The sequence below is a fragment of the Sardina pilchardus genome, chromosome 12 (genome assembly GCF_963854185.1).
Source record: "Sardina pilchardus chromosome 12, fSarPil1.1, whole genome shotgun sequence".
Taxonomy (NCBI): domain Eukaryota; kingdom Metazoa; phylum Chordata; class Actinopteri; order Clupeiformes; family Clupeidae; genus Sardina; species Sardina pilchardus.
Genome location: NC_085005.1, coordinates 16,199,460 through 16,212,028, shown reverse-complemented (window position 1 = coordinate 16,212,028; position 12,569 = coordinate 16,199,460). Strand labels below are relative to the sequence as shown.

The 12,569-nt window shown below is 45.2% G+C and overlaps 1 protein-coding gene across 1 annotated transcript; it reads left to right on the top strand.

Moving 5' to 3' along the window:
* Window positions 1–2,798: 2,798 nt before the first annotated feature.
* On the top strand, window positions 2,799–10,764 carry gpr176 (G protein-coupled receptor 176). Its single transcript, XM_062551415.1, has 4 exons — window positions 2,799–3,027; window positions 6,344–6,596; window positions 9,408–10,368; window positions 10,429–10,764. The coding sequence occupies exons 1-4, from the start codon at window positions 2,799–2,801 to the stop codon at window positions 10,762–10,764; spliced, it is 1,779 nt and encodes a 592-aa protein (XP_062407399.1).
* The last annotated feature ends 1,805 nt before the right edge of the window (window positions 10,765–12,569 follow it).

Below are 12,569 nucleotides of genomic sequence, written 5' to 3'. Positions count from 1 at the left end.
TGTTTGGAGTATTTTGGAAATATATACTGTATATATAAAATAAAAGATAGTATTCAGTATTCAGACCCTTTGTTATGACACTAGCTCTGGTGCATCCTACTTCTGTCAATGGTCTTTGTGATGCTTCAGCAACAAGGTTGTGTGAAGACAGATCTGGGGGAAATTCTGCTGCATTGAAAGTGACCAAGAGGACGGTAGCCTCCATCTTTATCAAATGGAAAAGTTTGGAACAGCTAGCAGTCTTCCTATTGTACATCTGGCCACTCAGCCAAACTGAGTAATCCAGGATGAGGGGCCTTGGTCAGACATGTAACCAAGGACCCAATCTGAATGAGATCCGGAGTTCCTTTGAGAGGATGAGAGAAGCGTAAAGAAGGACAAACATAAGTGCAGCACTCCGCTAATTAGACTTTTATGGTAGAGTGGCCAGAAGGAAGCCGGGACTCAGGAGTTTGCCGAAGAGCACCTGAACGACTCTCGGACCACGACAAGTAAAATAATATGGTCTGATCTGATGAAACAAAGACTGAACTATTTGCCCACAATTCCCAACCTTGGGTGTGGAAGCCGGGCACTGAACTGCACTGATATTTGTCCTTTACGCTTCTCTCATCTTCTCAAAGGAACTCTGGATCTCATTCATAATGACCATTGGTTCCTTGGTTACCTGTCTGACTAGATAGATTTTTTTTTTTAAGAAATGGAGAGCATTCGGTCGAACTCTTTGATGATGACATACAACTCCCCAGTGTTCTTCCATCACTTTGAGTGTTTCTTATCGTTATTCTAAATGCCACTAGTCATGACACCTACAACAGGTAGGCCTAATGCATCAGATACCGAGGAAGAGCACAGAGGAGCCTTATATAATGTATGGGCTCTTGTACTAGAAATGTTAGTTGTCTTTTGTTTGTTCGTGTCTTAAGTTACTGTGCTATATCTCGTGTGTGAGAGCCTGATGTGTGTTTTATGTATAGCGATCACCTAGTAACGGATGCGCTGGCGTCTTTCACCGCTCCGTCTGCCATGCTGTTTATCTGCGGAGCGCTTTGGGTTGCACGTTGTGCAGTGTGCACACAAAAATGCGCTGTATAAATAAAAGTGACTTCATGCGATACACTCAAGTGGGGCTTGTAGACACAGCAGCAAAAATAGGATCCTAAAAATAGGATACCAGTTTTGTTGTCTATGCCTATTTGGACACTGAACAGACATTCCATACATGCGCACAGATTCCAGTAAATTAGAAGCTGATAGGGGAGAGTGAACTGCTGTAACATAAACGAAATAGTTAATTGAGGGATAACAGTCAATTATGTGTCTCTTTTAGGTGATTTAGCCCAGAGCTTTCCCCCACACACACGCGCGCACACACACACACAGAGAGAGTTGTCTCGTCCAATCAAGAGGTGCAATAGCCATACGCATATCCATACTCATATCAATTGTCTAGCACCACTGAACCTTTGTTTGTGCTCGAAACATTGCACTCCCAATTGCCTGGTTAGATATAGCCTAGCGCGTCATCGAAGCCTGCTAATTTTACCAAGAGTCGCAACATATAATAGCCTATAATTTATGGAAACGGCCCCTTTATTTTGCTGCTGACAAGGGCCATAGCAGAATCCAGTCAGCAAGAGGAATTTCTCTCCTCACCGTGAGGTGAATTAGGCGTATTCAGGGCACGTCCGGAGTGACAGTAAATACTGACCAAACATGAACCTTACACAATTTGCAGAATTGCATGTCCCCGTTTGCTTGCAACCACAGAGAAGGCGATTTGGTCGGCGTTACGACAACACGACCCACTATTTTGATTTTATACCTTCCGAGGAGGAGCTCCTTTCTTGAGAGCGCTACCCTCTCTTCTACCAGTCCATCGAATGCCCTCTCTGACGGACAGATGCCCTCGTGACGTAAAGCATTCGGGTGTAGTTTTTACTGAAGAAAACAGACCTCTACTTATTCGCTTCAGCAAACGAACGGCGGCTCCACTTAAGGTAAAGGCGAACTGTCATTTCCTCTTGATTGCACCATGACAAAAAAAAATGCAGATGAGTCTGCAGTCCACTCGTGAGGAGAGGAGGATATCATACTCTAAATCTTCAGTGAGTTCACGACACTGGGATATGGGTAGCTTGGGCAACAGTGCGTAACACGGATATCCAAACGCCTTATCAGTTTCAACAAAATCAGTATTCCATATCCTTGTGGCCTGTTTAGAGCTTCAACAGATGGACTGGATTGACGTTCTCGAAAACCAAAACCTCGCACTTTCACGAGCGAGAAAATTCGTAGCGTAAATTGTAGGGCTGCTCACCTCGGAGCATACACCTTGTAGCCTACCTTGGTAAAGTTTAAATGTTTCGGGTAGCTACCATAGTGAGACAAACCGTTTAGCTTAGTAGTTGCTGAGTTTCACTGAGTGTTTTTCTTATAGGAGATTGTCTTCAGGATCGGCGCATGGTATCGGCTAGAATGGCCATACACTGACGGCGGCATCAGATGATAAAATGGGCTTTTTCATTCGTCTATGTCTTATTTTGGAAATTGATTTAAAATGACAGCATGTTATTGCCAAGGGCATCGATATCTTGCCATGGACTTTTCTTCAGAGAGAGATTTATATCCATGCCAGATTCCGGCACCTGAAAGCATCACCTTTGACAACATGATGCTCTGAACTGATCACATGGGAATACAGACTACTGCTACTCAACTTAAGATAAACCTCAAGCCTAAACTCAACAGTTAGTTTTTTTTTAAATGTAATGCAGTTAACGAAGCTAAAGTGAAAGATGGACGTGGACAACTTTGGAAGATGGGATGCATCTGGCGAAAATGGGACGGCCAACCTCACCGCTTCAGCCAATACCCAGATAAAAGTATCAAACACCTCGTTCCAGATGGAGGAAATACATTCAACTGAGGTGACACGTTTGGAGAACCGTTACTTCATTCAAGAACAAACCTACCGAGACTTCACCACTACCGTACAGATTCTTATCCTTATCGGGTCTCTACTGGGTAAGGCAATGGCTAGGGAATTACAACACAAATGTGTTAAATTCATCATTCTGTTCACAGGTTCACGAGTTACGCATATAAGCCTCTCATGCTTCAGTGTCATTTACCTTCACTGCAACGCACATGACTTGTCCATTTGTTTTAACTGTTCAGAAAGTATTTTACCACATAATGGGATTTTATTGTCACTTGACAATAATGTTATGCTTCTCATCCAAACTATAGTGAAAATCAGTTGGCCGAATAATATTTATTGCTGGTGTTGAATGGTTTGTCCTCCATAAGGACATACTGTCTGCAGGGATGTACTAATATACAACCTCAGACAGGCATATTTCAAATAGATCAGACCATAGCCACAATCATAAAGCCATTCAAAATCCTGATCTTACCCAATCCTGGTCATACCAATGTATCCAATATTGAATCATTAACACATAAGCTTTTCATGTTCTTATTCCAGATAGCACAATTTTTCTCATTAGACTCTCCATATAGGTCTGGTTCAATACTGTGTGTTTGACATTCTATTGTTGCATGTTTTTTTCTAGACATACACATGATAGGTGTTAAATTCCTTGTGCTATAGGTAGGGGATTTCCCACAGAGGGCGATGAACAGCCAAGCCTATATTACATTGCGCAGCATGACACGAGATTCAATGACAACACACAATTGGATTGTAAATGCTACTCTAAAGTTGGTCTCTTAGGTATACTTTCGGATATGTAGCCTAGTGATTTTATTCAGCTATCTTATTGCTGGCCTTAGGCCTACAAGGCTGATGAAGGACATCATTCGAGACATTTCATCTGTCATAATGACTCAATTACTAGACACAGCTCAGCATGAATTACTTTGAGCAGAATATGTAATTTGATATCAGTATTTTTATGAAGATAATACTGCTCAAAATCACTAAATAAGATATAATTTTCTTAGCTGAACTTATTGCTTGACCAAGTAAATTGAAAAATGTGACAAACATCTTTCCCTTGTTTCCTTTTCATTAAATAAATGAATTTCATTGTTGAAGAATATACTCAACACATGCTTTGAAATCATGGCCTTTGAAACGTTATCATAGCATTGCTGTTTACACAAGTTCTGTAATACACCGACTGTGGTCTCCACAGAGTTACCTTTATTGCTGGCTGGCCACTCAAACATTGACACATCCCATGGCAATGAGACAAGAATGACTCAGACAAAGTGGATATGTGGATGTATTTGTTGGCCCTGCAGTGTCACTGCAAAATAGCCTGTTCCGGACATGATTTTTGAACTGAGGATGACCACTGGATTTGTCATATAAGCTGTATGTGTTTTGCAAAGGCTGGAAAAGTAGGCTACTGAGATACAGTACCTAGCATGGTTATACTAAATATCATGACATAAGACACTTTGTTCTTGCCAGAATATGTTGCACATGAAAAATGGTTTCTGATGGGCAAACAATGAAAAAGAACAAAATATATGTTACGTCATTGTAATTTTAAAGACGCATTTAATTCCCTTTTAGCCTAAGTGGTGGATGTGTTTTGTGTCTTCTTAGCTCAGAGGAATTTTCGATTTGTTGTTTACTTCTGAGGAGCTAGAAATACATTACCTGTGTTGGTGTGAAGAGAATAGAGACTATTTTCTGACCATGTACGGTATTTTGCGGTTTCATTGGCCTACAGAGGATCTTGTTTTGAGAGAACATACATCACCAGTCATACGTGCGAGCGCATTAAGAAACCAAGTTAGCAGCCAATTAAGCAGCCGCTTCATCAGATGCCAGAATAACAAAATCACATTCAGAGCACCTGGGCAAAGTTGACCTTATGTCAAGAACTGAGTCATACTTTGTGTTTACCCCCGGCACTCTGAATAGTGTCTTTTCACAGCAAATCACCTCTGACGCTGGAATCATAAGAATCAGACTGCCCTTCAGAATATCAGGCGGTTCTCTTGAAGAGGACAGAGGTGATTTGACAGAGAGAACTGGGCAGAGGAGTGAAACAGGAAACAGCCTGTACACAGCTAAGAAGAGTTAGTGTTTCAGTGCTTGACCAAAGTCATTTTAACCTCTGTTAAAGTGTATTTAGAACAGTTCTGAATGTTTCCACGATCCAAACGTCACATGTAGAAATACTGAGCTGAGACAATCGTGCATAATACGTAGCAACTTTCACCCCAATCCCACCCAGTTTTCTCCCTCACTGGGGGTTATTGTGTTGAAATGGTCTATTACCTCTGATGTTGCATGTTCATTCCGTCTTACCCACACTAGTGGTTAACGTTGAATAGATGGACACATTTTTTAACTTTCCGTCACTAACGTGTGTTTTCTAAATGACACACAACACAACAGAAAGTGTAGGCGGAGAGAGAGAGAGAGAGAGAGAGAGAGAGATTTCCTGCTGCCCTGCCACTTTGCTCTCAGAAAAGAAAACAGATCTACATGCACCGACATAGAGGACAGAAAAGATTGTCAGGTTTGAGAAAATATGCTCTTAGCAAAAGTGGGTCAGGTACCGATCCCCAGCCTCTCACCTTGCTGGATGCACCCATTGAGTGTGTTTTTTTGCGCCTCTTTTTTACCTTGACCTCTGCTGTGAGTAACCATCACTAAGTGCTTTTTCCATCAAAGAAGGTAATGTTGGTGAGACGAGAGGGATTTCTGTCGGAGTGTCACTGCTAGGGCATAGAAATGGCCAGAAATTCAGAGGCATGCTTTCACCCTCCTTTCACATTATACAGGTAGTAGGGGCGTACTTGGAAGTGATTCAAAGCCTTTCCAGGAGATGGAAAGTAATGATGTGTTTCGGGATTTGAGGCCCGGGGTTTGGGCAGGTGTGAGGTTTACTGGGTCAGTGTAACCTTTTGGATTTAGGGACATGCAGAGCTTGAATGGAAAGCTGGCTTTTCACCTCTTTCACCAGGAAGAAGCTGTGGTGTGTGTGCTTGTGTGTCTGCTTGTGTGTGTGTGTGTGTGTGTGTCTGTGTCTGTGTGTGTGTGTGTGTGTGAAATGCCACAGTTGATTTGACCTCAACTCCAGTGGCATCTCAACTGTGCTCTTGCACTGAATTGGACGGTGTCACCCACCTCGACCCTGGGGTGAGCATGACGTGACGGGCCTAGTGGAGTCGCTATGGATTCTGAAAGCAGCAACACACAAACAATGTCAATTGAGACCTCACACATATTGATCTTCTTTCTCCACAACTAATGGGTTTCTCTCTCTTTCTCTCTCTCTATATCTCTCTCTTTTTCTCTTTCTCTTTTTCACTCTCTCTCTCTCTCTTTCTCTCTCTCTCGCTCTCTTGCCAGGCCACGCTGCAGTGCTGTGGTGCACCTGCTACACCAACGTCTTCAAGTCCGTCACCGGGCGCTTCATCAAGAACCTGGCGTGCGCGGGCATCTGCGCCACTCTGGTGTGCGTGCCCTTTGACCTGGTGCTGGGCAGCAGCCCGCTCTGCTGCTGGTGGCTCCGCGTGCTCTTCTTCTGCAAGGCCGTCCGCTTCCTGCAGCGCCTCTTCTGCTCCGTCACCGTGCTCAGCTTCACCGCCATCGCGCTGGACAGGTGGGTGAGTCGGCGGGGGAGGCTTCTGAAGCCGCGTGGCGCGCGGACGGCGGACGATTTGCTTGACGGCCGTCCCATCGCATCTCAAATGTCTAGATTAGTTTAGGTTTGTCGCGCTGTCGCTGGTGATGATTTCACCTGCAGTTGCTACAAAGGCGCTGAATTGCGGTAACATTTTGTGGTCTCTCGTCTATACATTGCAGCTGGTCTCTTCCTGTCCGAATGCGGTTGCGTCAGCATCCTTAAAAAATAACACCCCCTCTTTACAGTGTTGCCTCAGACACCTGACAGACAGGCTGAATACACATTACACAGTGTACTGTGCTTATCCAGTACTAACAGTATGATTAAGAAGACCACATGTGCACGGCAGTAAAGGGTGTCACATGTACATAGCATTAAAGGCTAGCTTAATTGCTAGAAAGATCCAAACCCAATGAATCTGTGGGGATCTCCCATAGCCGTCGTTTTTACCCTCCAACTCCCTCCGATCCCACTGGGGCCCTGCAGGACATAGCAAGAATAATCGATTTAGCTTGTGGTAGAGCTCGAGCAGTCACGTCCAGTTTTTCCATTAAGGCGAATGTCTAGCGGCTTCCCACTGAGAGGAACCAAAGACCATGCGCTCCCTTTCCTTACCCGCTCCCTTCCCAGCTACCAGCTCCAAGGGCCCTGCTTCCATAGCAACGTGGGCTGCTACATCCCCTTCATCAATTCATTGAATAATTTATTTCATGGGGCTGGGGGCTGGGAAGAGACCCCCACTCCCCCCCCACCCCAAACACATATCCTTCTCCATTACTGCTCAATCTGTTTATCTTGTGTTTCCTTGGCCTTTCTCTCACCTGTGAAGACAGGAAATCACTGTGATAATGGCATCATGCTATTAGTAACATGGCTGGAAGTCCTTGACATTCGTCATATTGCCACATCTATGCATTCATTCATTCATTCATTCATTCATTCATTCATTCATTCATCCATCCATCCATTCATTTATTCATCCATCCATCCATCCATCCATCCATTCATTCATCCATTCATTCATTCATTCATTTCTATATGTAGTAAACTGTTTTCATTCAATGTGGATGTCAAAAGAAACACACGTGTCCAAACACAGTCAGCAGCACACAAGGAAGCATACTCAAACTGTTCATGACTTGTTAAAAGAGCCTGTTAAAACCCTTTTGTTTAGGCAACAGATAGGGGAAAATGTTCAGATCACTTTAAAAAAAAATCAAATATTTATATTAATGCATGGCTGTTCTCAGGTTCTTATCTTGGGATCATGTCACCCGCAAATGTAAAAACCCTCTCAAGGCAATTTTTTGTGTGTCAATTCTACAAAGATGACCACTCTCCCACATTTCTCATATCTGCTTCTGTCCTTATTTTTTTCCTGTAAACTGGATAGCCTAATCTTAGAATTTTGTTTGAATAAAAATGTCCCTAGATTACGTAAGCAATATTTATAGAGATTCTATTATTGGGCCGCTAATATTAGAATTCTAAAATGTTGGCTCCAACATGAAACTGTAGATCCCCTGTCTACTTGAGTAACTATGGAGTAATTTTCTACTAAACCAGTTTCATTGAAGGCTACTTTATCCTCCGCTTCTCTGTAGGAATGTACTTGTAAGAACTTCTCTTAACATTTTGGCTCTATTCAAACGCTGTTTTGGTTTACAGTCTTTCTCCATCCAAGCTCCAATAGCTGCTACTTTCCCAACCAACTCTGGTAGACAATGCTTTTTCAATTTTGTCCAATCAAGGCATAGTATCATTTCAAGATTTAGGAACACCTTTGCATCCTCACCAATTCACAACAATTCTCACTCCCTAAATATCACTTTTTTAGATACCTACAAGTTTGTGATTTTGCTCGCACAACCTTCCCCAATTTGTCCCCAAACCTTCCCCAAGTCAGTCACCTCTGGATAGGTTTTTCAAACCTTCATTGAAAGGGTTAGGGTTTGTTCCAGATATTTAGAATCAAATCCTCTCTCTTTGTCCAGTTCCACTGGATCCCATAAGAGCCTTGTGGCAAGAGGATTTGGGGATGAAATTCTTAGTCGTGTGCATAAATCTTCAATACTGTATGTGCGCGCCATGTCCTTATTCAGCACAAAATTGTGCACCGCACATGTTACACTAAAGAGAGGCTGACTGAGATCTATAAAGATATTTCTCCAGAATGTGATGTAAGCAAACTCCAGCCAATCTAATTCTAATCTAATCTTGAATTTCTCCTTGGGGATTGATAAAGTATCTATCTATCTATCTATCTATCTATCTATCTATCTATCTATCTAATTCATACCTTATGGCTCTGCCCATGTCTGTGATGCCCAACTACTGGACGGAGATTTTTTAAAACCATTTCAGACATAGTGGAAGACAGGATCGAGCAGAATGCTCTCACTGCATACTTTGGTTTCTCTTCCTGTGTACCTCCCCTATCAAAATCTAGTTTTGGCCTTTGTCACCTTATTACCGAGAAGACTAATTTCAACTAAATGGAAATGAATCCTCATTACTGATTTTGGGAGGTTATTGTGTTTTGGTTTGCTTTGATTTGTTGTTGTTTATTTCATTTTGTGTATTTAAGCAAAAAAGGAAAATTGTTTTTATACATGTATTTTTCTGCTTTTGTATGCAAAACAATATATGTTTGGAAATGAAAAGCAAACCTGGGAAAATAGAAGCTCTGAGTCTGAATTCAGGCATTGGGCCAGGTTATTTAAGATTTGCACTGTTTGTCAGTTGCTATCATTTTGACTTGTTTATGTTTCTTGTTGTTTTGTTCAGATACTACTCTGTGTTGTACCCTTTGGAGCGGAAGATATCTGATGCCAAGTCCAGAGATCTGGTCATCTACATCTGGGTGCACGCCGTGGTGGCGAGCGTGCCCGTGCTGGTCGTCACCGACGTCACCGACATCTACGCCACGTCGTCGTGCCTGGCCGGGCCGAGCCACTCGCTGGGCCACCTGGTGTACGTGGTGGCGTACAACGTGACCACGGTGATCGCGCCGCTGGCGGCCGTCTTCCTGGCCATGGTGCTGATCCGCCGGGCGCTGAGCGCCAGCCAGAAGAAGAAGGTGATCATCGCGGCGCTGCGCACGCCGCAGAACTGCATCGCCATCCCGTACGTGTCGCAGCGCGAGGCCGAGCTCCACGCCACGCTGCTGGCCGCCGTGCTGGCCTTCACGCTCTCCGCCGTGCCCTACGCCGCGCTGGTGGGCTACCAGGTGCTGGTGCTGGGCGCCCAGGCGGCGGCGGCGGCAGGCGCGGGCGCGAGCGAGGGTGGCGTCGGTGGCGCCGGTGGCCCGGCGGTGCCCGCGGCTCTGTGGCTCACGGCCGCCTGGGTGCCCAAGCTGTCGCTGCTGACCAACCCGCTGCTCCTGCTCACCGTCAACCGCTCGGCGCGACACTGCCTGGCCGACCTGCTGGCCCGGGCACACCGCCGCTGCAGCCGGCGCAACGCCGTGAGCACCGCCGGACTCGGGGAGGCGGGCGGCGCGGGCGGCGGCGGAGGGGGCGGAGGTGGCGCGGGGCTGGGCGGCGAGGCGGCCGCTCGCTCGGGCAGCCAGCTGCTGGAGATGTTCAACATCGGCCAGCAGCAGATCTTCAGGCCCAGCGAGGAGGAAGAGGAGGACGAGGAGGAGGAAGAGGAGGACGAGGAAGACGCCAGGCGCGAGATCCCGTCTGTCGGCTCGGGAGGGTTCCAGCACCGATTCGATGAGACGGCGGCGGCGGCAGCGGCGATGGCAGCGGCTGGCAGCTCGGGGAGAGCCGCGGGTTCCGTGGGTCCAGAGCTGACCCAGCAGCACCAGCACCACCAGCTCCACGCCGCCGCAGGGGCGCGAGAGGCCGGCCTGCCCCTGCCCAAGTCCTCCCCCGTCCAGCACTCGTGCGCCTACTCCTCCTCCCAGGTGGCCCCCGCCACCCCCACCGACCCGGAGGAGGCCACCCAGTTCGGGTTCGGGCCGTTCGAGCTGCCGCCGCAGTGGCTGCCTGAGACGCGGAACAGCAAGCGCCGGCTCCTGCCCCCGCTGGGGAACACGCCGGAAGAACTCATCCAGACCAAGCAGCCGCGCGCGCGACCGGAGCGCCGCATCAGCCGCAACAACAAAGTCAGCACTTTCCCCGTCGTGGACCCCTGAGAGGGAGACTACAGACCCTCAGACAGCACCCCACTGCCTGAAACAATTGACTGCTACAATGATCTGAAATAAAAGACATTATAGACTGATCGTCTTGTGTGCCAAAACCACCAATCATTGCCAAACTCATTTCGCCGTTTCTATCTTGTGCTCTTTCGCCCCCTGAAGAACTCCTTTTCTATGTATTTTTTCATCCTGAGGAGTGGATTGATTTCTACCGATACCCAGACTGCTGGATGATGTCTGAGCATTTTGTTTGTGCACTGTTCAAATTAACGAGATCAATAGGACCAAGCTGATCCCCTGACACTGACCAAATCTGCCTATGTTGTTTACGTGACAAGCATGGAAAAGAGGATGCATTTTGATCTTATTTGAATCTCAGAAAACGCACAGTAACCAGTCATGTTCTAGGTCTAGGACATAATCAGAAAACAACAAATCATTTGATCTTACGATCATCTCAAAACTTTCGGTCGTCATTACTGTATCTGTCTGAATTGTACTGTGCAATATATCCAGTAATGTCTCAGAGTGGAAAACATCAAGAAAAGTTTGTATCTACTATTGCTGACATGGCATAGTGTAGCACCTTGAGCCTTAAACCTGGACCTGGCTATGCAGGCACAAGAAGTATAGCATATGCCCTCCGACAACATTTTGCTTGGACGGTTCAGTTGTAAATCCAGCAGTCTGTGATCATGAATGAGAATATAATGATAATTGTTTTATAAGGTCTGTGAACTCCTTGCTCATATACCCGATAGGTGTATAACTGTATGAAGTTTATAGTGCAGAGATTTTGCTTTTGTACATCTTGGACAAAAAAGCAACGATTTCTAAATACATAAATGCACTAAGCTCTTATTTTGCATATAGCATAGAAAAATACCGATAAACCGGTTTCTCTCAAGGCCATGAATTATAATTCATTCAAATTAGTCATTCAAATTCATTCATCATTCAAGTGTTTAACGATGTCTTTACATGAATTTGTCTCAGCATTGCAATTAAATGAAGAAAACATCTGTGACCGTGGCTCACACCATTGAGTGCAGTGATATACAGTATCATGCCCCTGAAGAATCATCTATCTCTGCCCAGGTTAGGAGCGTTTGTTTCTGTGTGTACAGTATCTCGGAGTCCTTTTCGGCATTCACAGCGCGTGGAATGGAGGGGAGAGACACACTGCTACTGTGAAGCGAACATCAGAGAAGTGTCTCATCTCCCTCAGATAGGGAATTCTGCTCGGAAACAATCCACACACGAGCAATACTGCCACAATGAAATCTCTCTCCCCCCTGTTGATTGTATCCACTCATGGTGATAACTCTTGCCATATTTGGGTTGTTTTTATTCTGCCCTGTTCAGAGCCTGCTGATAGCGTTACAGTGAATCAGACGAACTTTTCGATCCATGTTGGAGGGATGGTTTTATTAGTGCAATTGAACCACTAAGAGTGTCTGCATTGAAAAAATAATTGGAAATAATATGTTTATATTCATCATCAATAAGTAACAATGACTTGTTTCCAGAACGAGAAGAAAAATGTATTCTGTAAAAGTTTCAGAAAGGTGCTTTAAAAATTGGTAGTTTTACTCTGAAGCGAAGGCTGTAGTGCTAATGTCGTGTTGTTTGCACTCACACAGGCGTGAAGAGAAGCCTGTTCGACTACAAATATTTGTTTAGCTGTAAAGCCACCCACTGCCAATGACAGGATGCTGTCCTCCCATGCTCTGGCACAGAAATAGATGCAAGACATCTCTTTCATCCATCATCTACATCTACTGTAAGTCCAAACAACA

Excerpts from the sequence above, each read along its gene's own strand:
- gpr176 (XM_062551415.1), top strand. The coding sequence starts at position 2,799 with ATGGACGTGGACAACTTTGGAAGATGGGATGCATCTGGCGAAAATGGG. Across the intron at positions 3,028-6,343 it reads CCTTATCGGGTCTCTACTGG|GCCACGCTGCAGTGCTGTGG; the intron begins GTAAGGCAATGG and ends CTCTCTTGCCAG. Across the intron at positions 10,369-10,428 it reads CGGCGGCGGCAGCGGCGATG|CACCAGCACCACCAGCTCCA; the intron begins GCAGCGGCTGGC and ends CTGACCCAGCAG.